Here is a 21,304-nt window from a genome sequence, read left to right as displayed (position 1 = left end):
CCACGTTCTTCCCCCAGCATCAGGCTTCCTGCAGCAAAGGTTGCTGGGGTCACCCAGATGGGAGGCAGGAACAAGCCCCGCTCTGAGCCATTTTTCAAGTGCCAGGAGCTGGAACGCCCCCTGGTGTCCCTTCTTGGGATCAGCACAGAGCCTTTCCACATTCCCTGGCTCGGTGGAGCTGTCAAGCCCTCAGCTGACTCTGCCTTTGTGCCTGGCTTCAAGGGCCTTGGAGGGAGCTGTGGGTGCCACTCTGTGAACGACCTCGATGTGCAGCAGGGGGAGGCTCACAGCCTCCACTCTCGACTTCACTGCCCACAACTAAGTAGCAAGCAACAACCCGTCACCTTCCCCATCATCCGAAGAAACAAGATGGGGTGCTGGGGTGCAGGGCTAGGTCTAAGGGGGCTCAGGCACTGGGTGGCACTGATGCTTGGGATCTGAGAGCAGAGCAGAGTGCCAAGGACATGGGTGGGAGCTGATGGAGGGGAGCTGGCTGGGAGCAGGTGAGGAGCAGCCAGGGAGGAGGACGCACCGCACATGACGGCTGTGCTCCACCAGGGCCAGTCCTGCCTTCCGCACACGCAAGCCCACGAGGTCACCCCATTTGCTTGTGTCACCCCATGTCACCAGCAAAGAAAAGGAGGCTCCAGGAGAGTCCAGACCAAAAGTGCTGGGGTTCCCGCTAGTTGGCAGCGGTGCTGGGTTTCACCTCTCGGCTCTCCAGTCCGGGGACAGGTCGGTGATCTGTCAGCCCAGCCCTCACCTGGAGCTCCACTCAGCTGGACATCAAGGGAGAGTGGATCTGAACGACTTTTCCAAGAGGTACAAGGACCCACCAACTTTTCCTACTGATTCCTCAGAGACAAGGAAATGAGGAGGCAAGAGGAAAGGAAGACCAGGCACTTTTTAAAAAAATACATCTCTATATAACTAAACAAATAAAAAAATTAAGTATAAAAAAATACACCCCTAAAATTCTTAACTGGATGGAGCATGCCTTTTTGTTTTTGTTACTAAAAAATTGAAAACCCTAGCAAGGCACAGTGGCGCCTGCCTGTTATCCCAGCTACATGAGAGGATGAGGCAGGAGGATAGTAAGTTTGAGGCCAACCTCAGCAACTTAGCAAAACCTTGTATCAAAACAAAAAACAAACAAAAAAAAGGATCGGGACCAGGTGTGTTGGTGCAGGCCTGTATTCCCAGCGACTCAGGAGGCTGAGGCAGGAGGATCATGAGTTCAAAGCCAGTCTCAGCAACTTAGTGAGGCCCTAAGCAACTCAGCAAGACCCTGTACCTAATAAAATATATTTTTAAAAGGGGAGGGATGTGGCTCAGTGGTTAAGTGCCCCTGGGTTCAATCCCTAGTACCAAAAAAAAACAAAAAAGGATTGGGTATATAGTTCAGTGGTAGAGAGTCCCTGGGTTTTGGTGTGTGTGTGTGTGGGGGGGGGGGGGGGTTGGCAAGATAAAAAACCTTTTTCTTAAAAAAGGAAAAGGGTTACTTTATGTCATAAATCTCAATTCTCAGGACTTCTCTGTATAAAATTTATAAAATAGAATAATACTTGATTTCTCATGATTGTGGCCATGAGTTTCCTAATTAACTCCTTTACTCTTACTGATCTAGGAAATTACACTTGGCAAGGTTAGTTAACATAAATAAATAAATGCTCTGAGAAAACACTACTGGATTTCCAAAGGTACGGGGCAGGAATTTTTTTGGAGGTTACTCCTATTTTTTTTACTATAATCTTTAGATTCATTGTTGCTTTCTATCTTTAGATTCATCTGTTGTTTCTTTTCTCATCATTAGGTGGGAAGAGATTGGTATCAAATAATTTGAAATTCAATAGGATAAACTGTTTAAAGAGTCACTTTCCACATTGAAATGATGAGACAGGTACGTTCATGGAAAGAAAGAAAAAAAAATGAACTGCCACTTGGAACATATTTACAAGAGGAAACCCGTGGGGGACTTTCACTGTCCACAACCTGTATACTTCTGTACCATTGGATATTTTGCATTAAACTTGCATCTTTCTTACCATGAGAAGGGGAAAAGCAATAGACATTTACATGGAAAAAAAAAGAAAAACAGGGTTAGGGATAAGGAGGGTGGTAAGAATGGAGGAAGAAAGGACTGTATAGAGGGAAAAGAGGGGTGGGAGGGGTGGGTGAAAGGGAAAATAATAACAGAATGAATCAAACAAGATGGCCCTATGTAAATTTATGATTTTTAATTAAAAAAAAAAAAGAGTTGGGTCAAAATACACATGCCATTTAAATTCTGAAAAATACTCCATAAAATTTTTTAAAAAACAAAAACCTCCTGTTATCTTTCCCCATTGAGTAGGGTGAATTTAACAGGTTTATAATAAACAACTTGAACTTATCCCAGTCCACATGCAAATGATATGCCACTTGGTATAGAACTTAAAAACAAAATACTTCTATTTCTTTCTTTCTGGCCAAGTATTATAGATTTTATATTTTACAGATTTTTATTTTTACTCTATATGATCAATTATCTTCTTAAAAGAGTATAATAATAAAAAGTGTTTTCACACTTAAAAAAAAATCAAACTGTTTATAAAACGACTAAAAATTTTTGGCAGGGCTGGTCCCCTCTACCTTCTAAACTCAGGCGTTCCTTTTACAGTAAAGGGGAGAAGACAGTTTCCAATGATTCTCTGCGTTTCCAACTGTGTTTCTAGGTCCAGGGGCTCCTGGCCAGGTCCTGGATGGGTTTGAACAAAGGGTTTCAAATAACCTCGCCCCAGGGGGTCCCCCCTTCTGTCTGAAGTGAAGGGAAGGGGCCCAGCAGCATGGGAAGGTGAGGGTTCTGAACCATCCTGCACTGTGCAGTGACTAAGGTTGGGGTGGGGGGCGCTGTCAGAACAGGAGGGGCCTGGCCCAGCCAGCCAGCTCCTCCCAGCAGGCCCAGTCCCCGACCTGCCCCTTCTCACACTGGAGGTCAGACTGGCTCCCAGGAAGGGGCTGTCACAGGAACAAGTCTTGCATGACAAGCCCTGCTCCTTGGGCATCCATAATTGATGAGGGACCCTGCCGAGAACCCGGGCTGGGCCTGCCAAGTGCGGGGTAGGCCTGGGGACTTGCACAGAGTAGCAAACAGGACCTGCATGGAACCTCACATTTCCACCAGGAGCCAGTGCCTTTCAGGACTGAAGTGCCAAATCTGATCCCCGGTTGGGATCCGTCTTTCTGAAGCATTCCTCAAAACAAGGTCAAGAACATCCCAGAAAATCACCTGGGGGTGGGGGCGGTGAGGGAGGCTTGTTAAACATGCAGACGCTAGCCCCATTTGAGCTAAGATGCAAGATCAGGGAATCTTGAAATGTCTGCTCTGAATCAGCTCTGTGCCAGCCCCTTCACACCTGGGTTTGAATCCCAGTGCCAGCTGTGTGACCTTGGGCAAGGAGCTTAACTTCTCTGTGCCTTCTTTTATCATTCCAAAATGGTGCTAATCTTACTAATTACCTCATAAGGTGAAACGAGTTAAATAAGTATAGTGCCCAGAAGAGTTTTGGACACATAGTAAGCAACACAAGTTCCAGTGGTAAGAACCTACCAGCTGTGGATGTGGGCAAATTAGTTCATTCCACTGAGCCCCAGTCTCTTATATATCTATGAAATGGGAATATGACAAACCACCCTAAAGGCTACAGTTAGAATTGAATGCAAAGGCCCAATACCTGGTTATGGTCATGGTTCTGATCACCCTTATTCATTTCTAAAAATCGGGGAGTAAATAAGGTGTGGTGGCCCAGGCCCGTGATTCCAGTGACTAGGGACGCTGAGAAGGAAGGAGCACAAATTCAAGGACAGTCTCAGCAACTTAGTGAGACCCGTCTGGCAATGAAAAATAAAAAGGGTCATGGATGTGGCTCAGTGGTAGAGTGCCCCGGGTTCAATCCCCCGTACAAAAACACCAACCCTGGGGAGTCCCTGACCTGCTCTGCCACATCCTCTGAGCATAAGGACTTCCATTTCTGTGACCACATGAGACCTAGTGCCTGAGAAATGGGACTAGGCAAGGCAGCTGAGCAGACACCTGCTCGTCCCTGGACGCCCTGAGGATGTGACCACCATCTGCTGCCCACCTGCATGCTCTTCCTGGCCTGCCCATCTTCTCCCTCCTGGAGAAGGGACCCGCCCTCCTCACCGAGGCACCCCAGGGCTCAGCCCAGAGCCTGACAGGATCCGGGGAACACAGGCCTGGTGGGTGTGAAGCTGGCTTCCACACTTGCTGGTTTCGTGACCGCCCTGAGCCTCAGGTGCCTCACCTGTGAAGTGGAGCTCTACTCCCAGGACGGCCACAGGGCCTAAGCCAGACGAGGGACGTTCCCGGTACAGTGCCTGCTGCACCACAGCAGAGTAAGCAGGCACCGCTGGGACAGGGACTTCAGAACTGCATGTCCCACGAATGAGCGAATGGAGGGTGTGAGGACGCCGGGCGCACACCTTGCCCGCGTTGCAGGGGGTGACCTGACACAGACAGGGCTTGACGCCTACCCTGGCACCCTGGTCATTTTAAAATAAGGAATCAAAGACTCAGAGAGAGCAAGCATGCGATCTGTCCAGGATCCCACAGCTAGCTGCAAGGGCATGGGGTCCCCAGTCAGAGCTGGATGACTCCGAAGCCTGCCTCCCACCTGCCAGCCCACCGCCCTGCGAAGCGGACAGACAGGTGAACCCGAGTGAGCCCCACCATGACCGCATTGGTCCCGGCCGCTCAAGCAAGGGAGGGCCCAACCCACCTTGTACTTCAGGCCGGACTTGAAGTAGCCGAGGAAGGTGGCCGACTCGAAGCCCTGCACCTCGCGGTGCTGCACAGCCCGGCCGTTCAGGTAGTCATCCAGCTGCACGGTGAAGATGGCGGCCGCCCCGCTCTCATCCTGGCTGCACTCGTTGCCTGACAGACAGACATCAGAGCAGCATGAGACTGGCTTCCCGAAAGCTGTTCCGGCACCCTGGGGGCAGGAGGGTGGTGCCTCCAGCATGGCCCTGGCCTCGCCACAGGATCTGGGCAAGCCTCTGCTTTCTGTGAGCCTCAGTTAGTCCACCTGTGTAATGGGGCTGGGGCCCCACACCACTGCAGAACAGATCTGCAGTCTAGAGAACCGGGCTCCTAGCTCCACAGATCAGACTGCAGGGGGTTTGACTGGATCTGGGCCAGGGAAGCTGCGGAGGGTCCTCTGTGTCCTAGTCACCCACCATAACTTCTTTTACCCTCACGGCCCTCCTTTGAGGTAGTGCAGCTGTGTATCATGTCCACGCCACAGGGACACTGGTGACTTGCCAAAGGTCAGATTACAGCTGGGGTCAGAATGTGCCCAGGCTAGCCCTGGAGTCTGGGGACACATATCTACTAGCCAAGAGCCTGCACACACTTAGCACTCGGTCATCAGCGCGACTCCCGGGTACCTCCTGGGACCACAGCTCAGAGGTCGCTGCTGTGGGGCTGGGGCTGGACAGCAGCTGGGAGGGGCGCCTCACCCAGCCAGTAGTGAAGGTCGTACTGCAGATTCCCGTTCCTCAGCTGCACCGTCTTCAGGATGACATAGGCGTCGCCAGTGAAGAAGTCGCCATAGAGGTTGGGGGGCACTGGCACCAGGTCGAACTTCTCCACGCGCCAGATCTGCAGGCCGGGCTCCTTCCCTGCCTTGAGGAACTCGGGGTGTTCCACCACCATGCTGCTGGGCTGGGGAGAGACGGGGTAGAGCCTGAGCAGGGGCACCAGTCTGGGCGGGCAGAGACCCCGGGCACGAGGGAGGGCGGGTTCCAGCACCAAGAGCGTCTCACTTGAGCCTCCCGCGGCCGGGGGACCCCTTTCTATGAGTCAGCAAACAGGGCAAGTCATAGGCTCCAAATCCTGTGCCTTGGCGAGCATCTGTCTCTCCGGCTCAGCTCCCTGATCTGCTTTTTCTGGTGATGGGAGAGGCAGAGGGCTCCACCTCCCTTCTCCCTCCCTTTTTATTGCCAATTGGCTGTGATGACAGAGGCACAGAGAGGTGAATGGACACCCAGATAGGAAACAGCAGAGAGGGACTGCCCCAGGCTACTCTGGGTCTACGGGTAGACACCCTCAGATGGTAGTGATACATCTAGGGGTCCCCAGGGGTTCAGCCTGCTCCGTTCCAGCACCATCATGGCTCTTAGAACTAAAGGGTTCTCAGAGAGCTCATTGCCCACCCCCGCTCTACAGATAGGGAAACTGAGGCCCCAAAAGGGAGGGACTAGCCCAAGGTCACATAACCTGTTTGCTTTTGCTCTTTGGAAGTGGTAAGCTTGCGCCTGTCCCATCTATCCCCATGGCACACTCAAGAAGGGACTGGATCGACAAGCCCAAGTGGCCTCCTGAGCTGTCTGCCTCCTCCCTCCTGCCCCCCAACCCCCACCCCCAAGTTCCATTTCTTGGAAAAGGCGGAGAGGATGCAGCCTGGGTCTGCAGGAGCCTGTTGGAGAGGAGGAGTCAGGGAGAGGGGGAAGGCTGTCAGGCATGCACTAGGGAGCCGGAGGGTTAGGCTGGAGTCAGGGGGTGGAAATCAGCAGGCGCAGGTCTCCTCAGGCCGGAGGGGAGATCTGGTGGAGTCAAAATCAAATGGGAGAAGTCAGAGGGACGAGACTTGGATTAGAGCTCAGGCAGAAGAGTGAGGGGTGGAACAACATAAAACCAAACAGGAGAGGAGGAGGAAGGAGGGCAGTGGAGACAGCGGAGCGGGGAGAATAAACAACAGCAATGAGGCTAAGCAGATGGAGGTGAGATCACACAAGAGGTAGGAAACTGGAGCAAGAGAGAGAGAGATCTAATGGGGAGGAATCTGAAATGGAAGAAGAAATCAAAGGAGGCAAGGAGAGAAGTCAGGCGGACAGGAGGAGAAATCAGACACGAAAAAGAGAAATCAGGCGGCAGAGATGGGTAAGAAATCAGAAGGCGACGAAGGAAAAGAACTCCGGCCAAGGGGTGGGTTAGCCTGTAGGGAGGGAAACAGCCACGGCCCCAAGGCTCCCACCCTCACCCGAGAGCCCTGGAAGCAGCGAGATACTTACAAAGCAACAAAACAGTTTTTCCATTCTAGACCTGAATTACTCCCCTTTTCCTAGCGCTGTATCTGCAAGAACTTACAATAGAGAGTTACTCCGGGAGCCCCGGGGCCCCCCGGGCACTCACCCGCGCCTCGGACGCCCGCCCCTGGGGCGGCCGCGCCTGGGCCGCCCCGCGCGATGCGGTGGCTGCGCGGACCCGCGGCGACAGCGCGCACAGCGCCAGGAGCAGCGCGCGGAGCAGCGCGGACGCGGAGCGGTGCCGAGCCATGGCGGCGACGGTGGCAGAGCACTCAGTCCGCAGCCCCAGGCCCCGGGTCGCAGACCTTAAGTAGCCGCCAGTCCATCCCGCCCAAGCAAGGGACCGCCCCTCAGGGAGGGCGCAGGGCTGGGCTGGGCCCCTGCGGGCCCGCGGGAGAGGCGGGGATCTGTTCCGGATCTTGGATACATCTGGGTTCCCACCCGGACCTACCCGATTGGGCGCGGCTGGCCCTGAACCCCAGCTCCCCGAAGAAGACCCAGCACAGGGCCTGGCATACAACCGGTGAGCTAACCAACTCAGTGTGAGCTAAATGGGTGCGCGAAAGCACCACGGAGAGCACAGCTCAGCCTCATCTTCCTGTGCAACCTGCACAAGCCCTCTCTCTTCCCTGCACCTGTTTCCAGCAAAAACAACAACACCAACGACGACGACGACATGAACTAACACTGAGCTTTCCACTGGTGCATCAGAGTGGTACCAAGGGCAGCCCATTTTACAGAAGAGGAAACTGAGTGCAGAGTGATTAAGCAACCTGCACGCAGCTAACAAATGCTACCGTCAGGCTCAGAACCCCCACCTGGGCACCACACATGCCACCAGCTCCGGGCAGGTGAAGCATGCCACACTCAGACACCTGACTAAAACTACGAACTTCTGGGCTTGCGGGTTCACTCCAAGCAGCCTTTCTTTCCATCTTTTAAAAATGCTTTTCTTTTCAAAAGTTTTATTTTGATCAAAACCTAGTCACATAGTCCTGCTAGGTTGTTCCCTCTTGACACCATTTACCTCTGTCCCTGGGTACAACCATTTCTATCCACCTTTCTTAGCTGGTGTCTCAGGGCTGGCCTTCTTGTCTCTGAATAACACACCCTTTGTGCTTCTAGAAGTTTCCCGTCCATTTGGGGCATTCCCTATGCGCTCTACCTGGGCAAGACAGGGTCTGAGTCTTCTCCCAGTCCCAGGCTCATAAGTGGGACACGGGAAATCTAGGTTTGAGTCCTGGAAGTTACTTTCTTTCTTCCATGCCTAAATCTTACACTTACGTGGGTATAGAAGTTGCTGAGGACTAAATCCATCCACGTGTAAACAGCCTGGCTTGCAGATGGGTCAATGAAAGTGTCCCTCCCCTGTCCCCAAATCTATAGTCACCCATCTCAGCTCCTTAGATGGCTTCTATCTAATCGGGTTGAAGTTTGTCTTTTCCCACCTACAATTTCCTCCCATTTAAAAGGGCACGGAGGTGGGGGGACCAGATCAAAGGTTAAGGGAACTCATAAAAGGCAACTGAGTCTCTGGGGTTATACGGAGGCTTCCTGGAGGAGGGGCTGGAATATCAGAGACAGCGGAGACTGGAAAGAAAAGGTATTCCAGGGGCAGGAACCACATGAGCAAAGGGCAGGCAAATCTGGGCCGCCTATGGTGAATGCTGAGGGTCCAGTCTGCAACGCAGGGAACAGAATGATGCTGCCGGAGAGGGTGGCAGGTGCCCAGAGGCCACACTGAAGAGTCTAGATTGTATCCAGCATATCAAGGGGTGCCTGAGGTCTCAGGGCTCCAAGGCCTAGTAAGTTCAACCCAAGCCCCGCAAAGCCTGAAGTAGGCTGCCTGGGCCTAAATTCAGAGAGTTCTTCCTTCTTCCAAGCCATCTGGAGAATTGTCAGAAACCCCACTGCTCTCAGGTGCTTGACAGAAGCATAAACCAGTTTCATCTCTCTGGATAACAATTTGATGATATGAATTCAAAATGCACAATACAACATTTCCTAAGAAATACAAACAGCAAAATATACGTGCAAGGATGTTCACTGAAGCATTGTCTGAAGAAAACTGGAAAAGACCCAAATGTCCTGGTTAAATAAATTATGGAGCTGCTATACAATGGACTACTATGCAGCTGTGAAAAAAGAATGAGCTGGATCAGACTGTGCCTGGCACATAGTAGGCACTCAATAAGCAGAAGATCTCCAGATGCAAAAAAGCAAACTATAACAATGACTAGAATGTGCTTCTCTCCTCCTTTTTATGAGTTTTTTTGTTGTTATTGTTTGTTTGAATGTTTTCTTTCTTTTTCTTTTATTGCACGGACCATTAAGAAGCCAGTAGATGCCAACCTGTCAAGGCAGTTTGCTTGTAAGAAACGAAGGGGAAGATTTTCCTCATGGACATAGCCAGGGCTGCCTGAGGCTACAGGAAATGCCCAGGTCACTGCAGTTGGCAAAGGGAACTCTTTAGGGTGATGAAAATGTTCTAATACTGAATTACAGTGAAGATTACACAACTGATTAAATCGACTACAAATCACAGAATTGTATGTGTACAGTGAATGAATTGTTATGGCACGTCAATTATACCTCCTGATACTTACTGAAAACATTGTAAAGCATCACAGTGGGGTTTGAACATTTACAAGTATATATTCAACATATTTTTTTAATATATGAAGAGCAATACCTTTTAGAATACATTTAAAGCAATACTTGCTCATTAGACAATTTTGAAAATTCAAACAAATAGGAAGGAAAAAATGTCCCTGTTTTCCCAGTCCCCAGAGTGAACTCCAGCCAGCAGCTGGCCCGGTTGAGCAGCCTTCTGGAGCAGTGTGGCCTGGACTGGCCAGTTGGTGATTAACAGAGGGGTGTTTTGGCTTGGCCTAGACCCCAGGGGTCATAGACCGCCAGCCCAGGGTCGCCGGACCCAAGTTAATGATCACAAAGGCCCTATACTTTGCCTGCCATATAGCTATGGACCTGGCTGTAGCCCTGGAGAGCTGAACTCCAAGCCCCTGTCCCTGCTTCCTGGGAGCCCAGAGCCTGAAACACTCGCTACAGGGCATGGAGAAGTGGCGGCTTTGATGTGGCAAAACTGTCCTACTTTGCTTCGGGCCTGGAATAAGATGTATGAGTTCTGGGGAGCGGGGAGTTTGCTAGGGCTAGCTCTGCCACTGACTTCCTGGGTGGCTTTGGACAAGTCCTCTCTAGGCCTCAGCATCTCCATATGCAAAAGACAGGGTAGGTCCTATGCTCAGACTCTGCCTCTTTTCTAGCCCCGGCATTCCCAGGTACTGGCTGTGCAATCATACCCAGAACCTACATGTCTCTGAGCTTCAGCGTGCCCACCTGGAAGATGGGGCACTGGACCAGGTTGCCTCTGAATCAGGTCCTTCTGAATCAGACAGCCCAGAGCCCCTGACTCGGGGTGGGGAGGCTCATGACAGCATACTCTCTCACCTCTGGGCCCAGCTGAGGCAACAGACTCAGGGAAGGACAGTCATTTGTCCAGAGTCACTCAGCTAGATGGAGGCATTGCTGAGACTCAAACACATGTCCGGCTGGCTCCAGAGCCCAGTCTGGCTGAGGGGATCAAGCAGGAGTCCCTGGAACTACCTGGCCCAAGCAGGGAGCGACAGGGCCACATGCAGATGAAGGGTTGCAGTTGCTAAACCAGTCACACCCAAGTTAAGCTGGCCACCAGGAGTGTTCAGGGCCACCGTCTCTGCCACACCTGCCAGGCCAGGGCAGGAGGCACCGCAAAAGTCCTCTACCTCTCCAGACACCCCATGTCAGTGTCCAGAACAAAGGTGTGTCCCAGGAAAATCTCCAGACCCTTGCTTGGAGATCCCCTGACCTCTGATTTTGGCTATCCCTGGATGCTCCTCAGCACCACGCAACAGCAGGTAGCTTGCCATAGCATGGAGTGTACCGCCCACATCCCTCTGGCAGGCCCTCCTTCCCCATAGGTGGACCCAGGACCTAGGCCCTCCTTCCCTCTGCACCTTCAGGCCAGTCTCTGTGTCTCTGTGGGCCTCCCAGGGCAGCTCCCAGACACCAGAGGAGGTGGCCGCCCCCTCACCCTCCACTCCCAGCCACAATGTACAAAAGGCCTTGGCCAAGCCTGGAAGACACCACCCTGTTCTTTTCTCTTCACCCCAAACACTGTTGTTCTTGCTTTCCCAGGCAGCCAGCCATTCGTGGGAAGCCCTCTCTCAGAGCTTGTTTGCTTTTGGCTCATCTCTCTGGACCTCCTTGTTCACCCGCCACTCTGGCCTGGGATTTTGCTAACAGGGACAACGGTCAGTAAACAGAGAAGCCAGTTATGAAACCCAGGGAATCTGGACAGGGCCTCAGCAAATTCTGGCTTGCCCTGTGAACTTGAAAGAACACAGGTTTTAGAATCTAGCAGACTCAGCCCCTGTGATCAAGGCCTCAGTTTCCCCAACTATAAAATGGGGAGAATGGTACTGAGCTCGTGCAGCAAGGAGAGGGCCCAAGGCATGACACACAATAGGAGTTCTTCTTCCAGAGGCCCAAGTTCAGCCCCTTGCACTGAGAAAAGCAGCACGCTGGGGCAGGAGAAAGGTTATAGATTCCACAGTGGGACTTGGGCTCAGGTCTGGGCTGTGTGACCTGGAGCAAGTTCTTTCCCTCTGTGAGCCTCAGGTCACTCATCTGTAAATAGGGACAGTGAGTCAAGCTCAGCTGCAGGGCTGTCCAGGGAACAGGCACAGCCTGCTAGAGTGCATGGCACTGAGCAGGGCTTCTTAGCAACCACGGGCATTAGTCCCTCCTGTCTTGGTGGACGATCATACCAAGAACAAGAGGGGTGATGTCTCAGAGCCAGAAAGCAAGAGCCTGGCAGAAATCTAGAACTCAGGTCTCTTTGACAACCAGGCCAGAGCCAAGGCCTGATCTGCATGTGACAGGGCTCCCTGACAGGCCAGCTGGGCATCTGGGCATCTGCCTTGGCCAAGGCCATCCTGGGTGTGGGAAACTATTGGGAAGATGGCCAGTGGGCTGGGCTAAGCCTCCATCTGGGAGGCCAACTATCCCAGGGACTGAAGCCACTGGCCCTTTCCCAGCTTCCGGAGCCAACCCCACCTAGAGCTGAGAGCCAGGACAGGACATTTGGAAAGGGCCTGGCCCCACCACTTCCTGACCCTGTGCCCTGGAAGCAGCGAGATCTGGCCATGGGTGTGAGCCTGGCACCCTTTTTGCCAGGACCCATTTTGGCAGCCAATCTCCCCTTGTCTGGGGGAGGAGCCCTGGGAGACTTGTCAGGCCAGCAGCTGGGGCTACAAATGGCTGCAAACGACTGTGTTCTGGTCCCCTGCCACTGGCACAAATACCAGTCAGCAGCAGGACAGAGAGGCCCAGAACCGCAGAAGACACGGGGTGGAAGAGGCGGGGTCCATGAGGCCCCAGCCAGAGCCAGAACGAGCAGGAGAAGCCAGGGAGGCAGCTACCCAGAGGAAGGACTTTCCAAGAGGGAGAAAAACAAAGGGAGTAGCCTTGTGTTTGTGATTTTGCAAACAGAAACATCTGGGTGTAAGTTTCTGGTCTACCACTTAGCAGTTGAGTGGCTTTGAGTAAGACACTTTGGTGCTTTGACCCTTGATTTCCTCATCTGTAAATGCCTTATTCCCAGGATTATGGTGAGAATTTAATAAGGTAAAATATGTTTGGGACTTAGCACAAGGCTTGGTGCAGATTAAGCATGTATAAAGAAAGCTGCTATTATTGTTAGGCGGTACACTTGGGTGAGTCTGTATCTCTCTGAGACTTGATTTCTTTATGCATAAAGTATGGTTAAAAATACCTTTCTTGAATGACAATTGGGAGGGTGAAATGAGACCATAAATGTGAAAGATCTTAGAACCATGCCTTTCATAAAATAGATGTTCAAAGACGCGGGTTTCCAAAAGCAAGGTCTCAATGAGACCTGTATATTTGGGTTCACAGCAGCCTCATTCACAGGAACTAAAACATGGAAGCAAGCCAAGTGTCCATGGGTGAACGAATAAGTAAGCAAAATACACCTCTATACCACAGAAGGTCACTCAGCCTTCACATCGAAGGGAATTCTGCCCGTGAATCAGCCTGGAGGACATTATGCTAAATGACATAAGCCATTCACAAGAAGACAAATGCTCATAGGAGGAACTCAGAGTAGTCAACGTTCTGGGACAGAAAGTAGTCTGATGGCTGTCAGGGGCTGTGGAAGGGGACAAAGTTTCAGTTCCACAAGAGGAAGAGTTATGGAGATGGACAATGGGGTGGGGAACTGGTGGGGGTTACACATTAACAATGTCTTTAATATCATCCAACTGTTCACTTAAAAGTGGTTAAGGTGTTAAGTTTTATGGTGTATTTTATCACAATTAAAAAATAAACTGGGAAAACATAGTAGTTCTCTTCTCTCTTCTTAGAGGTAATGAGATGTCCCAGTGGTGACCCAGCCAAGAGGACTCAGAGGACAAGCAAACCAGCCCATCTCTAAGGACCTTGGGGCCCTGGGATTCAAGGATGCTGAAAGAAACAGCAAAAGCCAATAATGTTGTGCATGGGGCCACAAGTCCCCTCCTGCCTGTCTGGGGATCAAGTTCATCCTTCACCGGGATCCACCAAGGTCAGCTGCCATCCTAGTGGAAGCAAGGATGCCTGCCATCAGATGGTGCCACATCCTCCTGCGGCAGGCTCAGATGAAGCCCTTCTCTGTCCTCGGGCCCCACACAGGCCGGGTTCCCGCACTGCTGGTTCTGGCAGGAAGCTCAAGCCCACTGGCTGGATGTCACTTTGTACCTGCAGGCAGAACTCCCTGAGAAGAACAGAGGCAGGTAGGGGGGCTGGGGTTGTGGCTCAGAGGTAGAGCACTTGCCTCGCATACATGAGGCACTGAGTTTGATCCTCAGCACCCCATCAATAAATCAAATAAAGGTATTGTGTCCATCTACAACTAAAAAAAAAAAGAGAGAGAGAAAAGAAAAGCAGGTAGGTGCAGGGAAAGGGTGGGAGATGACAGAATCCAAGAGCACAGACTGAGTCTCCTTGAGGTAGCAACACAAGAATGACCAACAGGGTGACAGCTGAATGACCTTCCCACCAAGGGACCACCAGGCCATGTCCAGGAATGAACCTGAAGAAAGCCCAAATCCCTACCACCAGGGGATGCAGGCAAGTGGCTTCTTCTGCAACACTTGAGTTTCCTTCTCTATAAAAGGCATAATGATTCCTACCCTGTGGGGTGTCTGGTAGGATGGAGTCCCTGACACTGTGCTTGGCACTGAGCAAGTGCTTGGTAACCCTGACATCCAAAGATGACCACCCTGTACCTGTCCAACCCTTGCACATGTCAGCTCAATAGCCCCCACACCTACCCTGGACCCCAGAGTCTTTGCATCCAAAGAAAGGGAGAGCTGGAGGGTTCCAGCCCAGGAACCCCAGGACCAGAGACCTGGGGTGGGGCTGGTGCTAAAGAGGGAAATCATCTCAGGAGAGGCAGCCTTGCTACTCACCCCCTCCCCTCCTTTCTGAGCTTAGCCTTCCTGCCCCACCTGAGGATCCCAGTCCTCGCATTCACTAGTTGGGTGACACTGGGCAAGGCACTCAACCTCTCTGAACTTTTGGTATCCTCAGGCACAGACTGGTCAGATCATCTCACAGGTTTGCTGGTCCTTGACACCAGTAAAAATCAATTACAAAAAACTCCATGAGACAATGAAGGTCAGAGGAAAAGTAGCAGATGGGTAGGATAAAGAAGTGTAGGATCCAAGTGCCATGTAGACAGTGATCAGATTGAACTGTATTTGGTATCTGTGCTAAATGAGATTTTAGCTGTCCTCACCACAAAATGGATAAAAATAATGGGTAATTATGTGAGATAATGGATATGTGCACTTGTTTCACTACCTACATATATCATATAACATCATGTTATATTCCTTAAGTATACATAGTAAAATTTATTTAAAAAAAAATACTACAGCATCCAAATACTATAGTATCATTAAAGACTGAAATTTATCTTAAACTTTGAGCTATAATAGCAAACACTCAAAAGATTTTTTATTGTCACTGATTCTTTGAATTCTAACAGGTTTTTTAAAAAGTACGTTCCATCCTTTTAACCTACAGAGGCACAGCACTGGAAAGCCGTCGCCCCTCTCAGAACACCACCCTGGCAGGAAGGAGGGCTCCAAAATGGGTGTTGCCTTCTCTCCCAGGGGCTCTTGTGCCTCACCTCCAGCCAGGTACCTGTCAATCATCCATATCATCCCACAGATGCCTGACCCTCTGCAGGCTTCTGGAATGCTCTGGGATACCCTTGGTGGCAGGTCCCAACCAGGATCATCCCACCAGGATAGTACCTAAGGGCTGAGACCACAGCAGAGATACTCAACTGCTCCCTCTGTCCCTCCCTTACACCCAGCCCCCAGACCCCCACACCGGCCACTAACCCAGTTCGGCGTCCCCATCTTTCCCCTGGAATCACTGCACCAACTTCCTCACTGGCCCAAACTCTTGCCCCACTCAGCCCTTTGCCCCTAGAGGTTGTGTTATTTCCTGCTGGCGACTCTACTACGGCCCCCCGGGCAGATAGAAGTCAGGACTCCTAAGCTTGGCCCTCCACGATCTGGTGCCCACATGCCCTTCAAACCTCATTGCCCCCTGAGCACCACCAACATCCTCTGTGCCATCTAACCTGATGTCAGTATGACCTGTTTCCTGCTGCCAGAGGCCTGGGGGCTGGCCAAGGCTCTGCCTCTGCATGAGCTTAGACAAGCTCTTTGCCTCTCTGAGCCCCAGTCTTCTCCAGGCTAGTGGGGCCCTTGTGCAGATAGGACTTATTTTGGTAGTGAGTTCCGGGTACTAGGAGGGATCAAGAAATGTGTGCCTGCAGTCCACGGCCTCCTCCCCCGCACTGCCACCGCTTCCACAGCAGCTGTTACCAATTTGCTTCCTGGATCTCCTGCTCTCCCCTCAGCCCGGGAATGCAGACAAGCTCAGAGCCAGCAGCGGCGGCCAGGAGGGGAGCGAGGGGGGATGGATTAGAGGAAAACTACCAGGCCCCAGCACCTAGCCCAGCCAGTGCTGGCTAGCAGGCTCTGAGAGGAGATCTGGGGAATGGCAGGCCCTTCCAGAGTGTGGACTGGGCCCCATGCCCTGACCCCTCTCTGAGCTCGTGGTGGGGGTTCTTGGAGCCCCACTGCTCCTCTGGGACACTCCCACTCTTTGGCATCCAAAGAGCTGGGGAGGAGGAGGGAAGAAAACAGGCAGCCCTTTGTGAGGAGAAGAAAACTGGCTCCTGTCACCGCCTGCAGGGGCCCCAGGCACCGACATGATGGAGGATCCCAAATGAAAAAGGGTCCCACCATTGCCTCAGAGCCTGCATGGTTGCCACAGCTCAAGTCCCATACCCTTGGGACCCCTTCTCTGTATCATGTACGTTGTACTGTGCCCAGTGTCACATACACCCAGTAAGTACGCCACACGCTAGGACCTGTGTTCCTCACACATCATCATCCTGTGTGTCCACCTGGAGGCTGCATCCCACATCACTTAAGCCCCAGATCACAATTCAAGTACCCCGTCATGTCTGTCGTGTGCATTTGTACCACCTTTCCAATCCCAAGCCCACATCTAGATCTTATCCCTTGGAAATACATGTCATCAATCTGGTCCTGGATCCACACACTGAGGCACGATTCACTTTCAAAGTTGGAGGAGAGGGGCAGGTATGCAGTATGGCGATTAAGTGGGCCATACTCTGGGACAGACTCCCGGCCATTATCCCCTACCTGACTTTGCAAAAGCTATTCCCTCCTCAGTGCCTCAGTTTCTTCAGCTATTAAAGTGGAAATGATGTGAATACTCACATACTAGGGGATTGAAACAGATAATGCATTTGAGGTGCTTAGCCCAGTGCCTGGCACAGAGTGAGTGCTTTAAAATGTTGGCAAGGTCTGTTTAACAGATGTCCTGTGTGCTGAGCACCAGGCGCCCACATGCCCGGTTCTTACTGTGCATGAGATACTCTGTGCATTTTGGTGACATTCAAACAACCACCTGCGAGGAGGGTGTGATTATCCCCTTTCTCACTGAGGAGAAATCCAAGGTTCAGAGCAGGGCAATGATTTGCACAAAGTCACAGGACCAGAAAGGGTGACGCTGGGAGAGGAGAAGGGGGCTGGGCACTCAAAGAGACAGAAAGCAGATCAGTGGGGGGCTCAGGGGCAGGGTGAGGAGGCTGACTACAGGCAGGCACAAGGAGTATTTTGGAGATAATGAAAATGTTCTTGAACTTGATCATGAAGATGGTTGCATAACTCTGTAAATGTACTCAAAATCACTGAATTCATGAAAATGGGTGAAGGACATGCATGTAAATTTACTTCAGTAAATTATGTAAGTTTTATTTCAAGAATGCTGTTTAAAAAGAAAAGAAAAGGAAAGCCCCAGCCTTCTAGTGTACCATTCTGCCCAAGTCCCCCGCAAGAGAAGTGAGCTTTCCAGAGCTACCACTTGGAGGCACAGCGGGGAGCAGCCTGCGTCATTACCCCAACACCTCTGCAGACTAGGGTGCAGCAGAATCCCTAGGGAGTTCAGGAAAACTAGATGCCCAGGCCACCCCAGCCTCTGGGTCTGTAGGTCTGGGGTGGGGGGCCGGGACCTGGGGTTTCTCATACTTGGGGAAACCAAGGCCAGGCAAGAGGGAACTCAGCAGGCCTACTTGATCAGGCAAAGAGACAGCCAGGACTAGAATTGGGGCCTCCTCCTTCTCCCTCTCTCCTTTCCCTCCACCTCCCTCCCACGACTCCTCCTGCCCTCCCTCAGCCTCCAGTGACTCAGGCCTCTGAGTCATCCTGTGGCACCACAGAGGAAACTTCTTAGAAAAAACAATCCCAAACAAAGCTTCCCTGATCTGGGGAACAGGATAGGCCCAAGGGGCCAAGAGAGACGGGGAGAGAGAACACAGGGTGGAGCAGGAGGCCCAGACTCCCCAGACCTGATCTCTCCTCTTGGCCACTAACCCGTGTGGGGCCTCGATAAGGAACTCCCCAGCTCGGAGCCTGTTTCCCCACCTGGAAATAGGACCTCCCACTGCACACAGAAGTTCATTATGGACCAGGCGCAGCGTTAAGTACTTCACACACATTATCTCTTTGAACCCTCCCCCAAACCCGTGGCTGGCTTCATCCCATTTTAGAGATGAGGAAACCGAGACTCAGAGAGGTTCAGCCGAAAGCTACACAGTCCAGAAGTGCAGAGCACAGCTGGCATCCAGGACTATCCGACTTTGAAGCCGGACTCTCCCTCCAGCATGCCTGTAAAAAGCGCCTAGTACAACCAGAGAAACAAAAGTTGTACCCCATTTGTGTACGATGAATCAAAATTAAAAATAAAAAACGTCTAGTACAGAGGGGCACGCAGATCAGGTGTCACCACACCTGTCACCACGCCCAAGGCCTGCCATCATGACAGGTGCTCAGGCACAAACGCGGTCCTCCTTCCTCCCTTCCTTCCTTCCTCAGTGTCAGGCCTCATCTCAGGCCTTCCAGGCCCCTGGGAGCACACACAGGAAGACAGGGAGTCAGTCACCCAAGTGCTACGGGCAGCAGGAGCACCAAGAAGGGAACTCACAGCCAGAGGGAGCACGGACGGGGAGCACCGCAGCAGAGCCCTGAAGGATGCGCCCACGTGGGACCTGGCACACCAGGTGGAGGGAAGGCGGAAGCAGAGGCTTGGCAGTGTGGCGGTGTTGGGTTTGGAGAGGTGGAGCTGGAGACGCGGGAGCGAAGCCCGGCTGCTACAGTCTGGCTCCGCGTGAGACAGTGGGGACTTTGAAAGCAGGATGAGGAGAGGGTGGGAACAGCTTTCATCCTTGCAGAGGGCCTGGCTCCGCCGACCCCCTCCCTTGCTCCCAGGAGCCCCTCTTCTGAGCGCTCCAGATCCCTTGCTACTCACCCATGGGTCACAATTGTCCCCGAGGGTTTCCTCCTCAGCCATGGTGGGGCTGGGCAGAGGGAAGCAGCCTTCTGACGGCCAACCTATTCGTACTGGCCTATAAATAGGACCCTTGGGCTTAGTCCAAAATAGCTGTGCCAGCCTGACTCCACAGACCTCACGGGCATGCAGTTCCCGACTTGGTCTTTCTCTTCCACACAATTACAAACCAACACCCCCTCAGGGAACCATGGTCCGCACCGGGCTTCGCTTTCTTAAGCTCCAGATCATTGGAGCTCTGCCTGGGCCCCTTTCCTGCTTCCTACCTCCGAGGACCCTGGGCCAGTCACGACCACTCTCTGCACCTCGGTTTCCCCACATGTGAACTAGGGAGGTTGGAAGTAATGCCCTCAGGTCCTCTAGCCAGGATGCTCCCCAGAGCTGTTTGGGGACAACCCCTGCCCCTCCAAGGTCCATTTTATTCCCTCTTCTAGTTGACTCGGGAATTTTAAAATGATCAGCATTGGAAAAATTAGAATAAATAATCAGATTCGAGGCCCACACTGAAAAGACCTCAGATGTGCCACTGTTCCTCTCTGGACCCCAGATTCCTCAGCCATAAGATGAAGATGCCATCCCACGCACCCAGCACTGCGAAGGACTCCACTGTCCCCATCACTTAGTTCTCGACAATCTTACTGCCCCATTGCACGGATAGGAAACTGAGCCTGAGAGGGACTCAGGAGCTACAGTGGCCCAGCTCTGGGCAGCTCAGGAAGGAAGTGGGGGCAAAACCAATCAAGGGCAAGGAATAGAAAGGGGCACGGAGGATCTTTCCACGTGTGTAGTGAAGGCGACTGACAAGGTTTCACCAGTGACACTGTTCTTACCAACCAGCTTCCAGCACTGCCCTCACTGACCCGTGCTCCCCTCCTCCTGCTATCGACGGTTCTGAAATTCCATTGGTCAGGTCATTCCTGGGCTCAAGACCCAGTCATGCTCTCTGGTGCCCAGAGGGCCAGGGCCAGACATTCAAGGCTCTCCCAGCCCTGTGTTCCAGGTCACCATTTGCCACTTCCCACCTCAACTCCCAAATGTTAGTCTCTAGTCCCCAAGCACTGGGGCTCCTCCAGGCAGCAAATGCAACCCCCTTTCTGGAGTGCCCAGCTCCCCTTTTCCCCCACTGCTTATCTCAAGGGAAGAGGAAACCCTTGCTGGCTCCCTGGACCCCTTGGCAGCGGAAATGCACTCTGGGCACTAGCCACTACTGTCTCCCTCAGGGACGAGAGCAGCTCTCCAGGGCAAGGCAAGGGTGACTCAGCTCCCCCTCCAAAGTCAGCGAGGTTTGGCCTCCAAGTGAAAAAAAATAGAAAGAGCCAAGAAAATCCGGGAAGAGTGCTCATTCCCAGGACTGCCCAAGGCCAACCTCCTATCATGGTGCAGCATCAGGACACCCCAGTGTGGAAGAACCAAAAATTACAGCCTCAGGGCTCAGGATGGCCCTCCTGCTGTCTCTCTTTCAAGGGTTCTACTAATGAAATTCCAGCAAGTCTCTACCCAACTTAAAAACTTCCAGTGGGTCCCAGTGCCTAGCATAAATCCCAGACTCCAGGGCCCACGTGACCTGGTTGTTCCCGGTCCCTGGACTCCTCTCCCTCTACCACCCATTCCCTCCCTTCTTCAGTTCCTGAAGGATTCCCAGGCTCCCTCCTGCCTCTGCCTCTGAGCCTTCCTGGCCATTTGCTCTGCCAGGGGGATCCTCCCATCCACGCTCGCCCCATGGCCTCCTGGTCCCTCCTCAGGCAGTGGGTTTTCCTGGGAGGCTTGTCTGACCCATCCAGAAAAACCCCACCACCTCCCCCACCATTTCCTTCATAGCTGAAGAGAGAACGAATCTGTGGCACCAATACCCAGGCTTTAAATATCTGTCAGATTCAGGAATGAAAGAGTAAGCGAATGAATGCACGAACGGACCTATTTATGAAACTCAGGACAAGAAGGTGGTCAGAATCCCAGGGAACATTTGAGACAGAAAACCTGGGTCCCAACTAAGATCTGAGAGGTTGGGAAAAAACAAAACAAAACAGCCTCCCAGGAGCAAAGAAGAGGGGGTTTCAGAAGGAGAAGCATCCATGCGCCAGAGATGCGGACAAAGAGACCCGAGGGCGTGACCGGGACCTCATTAGGGTCTCCTCAGTTGAACCAACTGAGACTCCTCCAGGAAGAGTGCTCATTCCTGGAGATTCCCGGAGACTGTGAG

At 52.3% G+C, this 21,304-nt stretch overlaps 1 protein-coding gene across 4 annotated transcripts in view; it reads right to left on the bottom strand.

The window, feature by feature from the left end:
* Positions 1-21,304, bottom strand: part of GSN (gelsolin) — a 53,109-nt gene that overhangs the window by 18,977 nt on the left and 12,828 nt on the right. The window contains exons 1-3 of one of the 4 annotated variants that reach the window (XM_079113772.1): positions 19,066-19,122; positions 5,518-5,722; positions 4,779-4,933 (exon numbers count right to left, since the gene is read on the bottom strand). In XM_079113772.1, the coding sequence (XP_078969898.1) occupies positions 4,779-4,933; positions 5,518-5,722; positions 19,066-19,107 (402 nt within the window). In that variant the 5' untranslated portion in view covers positions 19,108-19,122. Of the gene's footprint in view, positions 1-4,778; positions 4,934-5,517; positions 5,723-7,071; positions 7,111-7,192; positions 7,359-19,065; positions 19,123-21,304 lie in introns of those variants that run through there. The other 3 variants (XM_079113771.1, XM_079113773.1, XM_079113774.1) reach the window with 3 other exon arrangements.

Source organism: Sciurus vulgaris (genome assembly GCF_902686455.1).
Source record: "Sciurus vulgaris genome assembly, chromosome: 15".
NCBI lineage: Eukaryota > Metazoa > Chordata > Mammalia > Rodentia > Sciuridae > Sciurus > Sciurus vulgaris.
The sequence above is the reverse complement of the archived record's forward strand: the minus strand, read 5'-3'. Positions and strand labels throughout refer to the sequence as shown.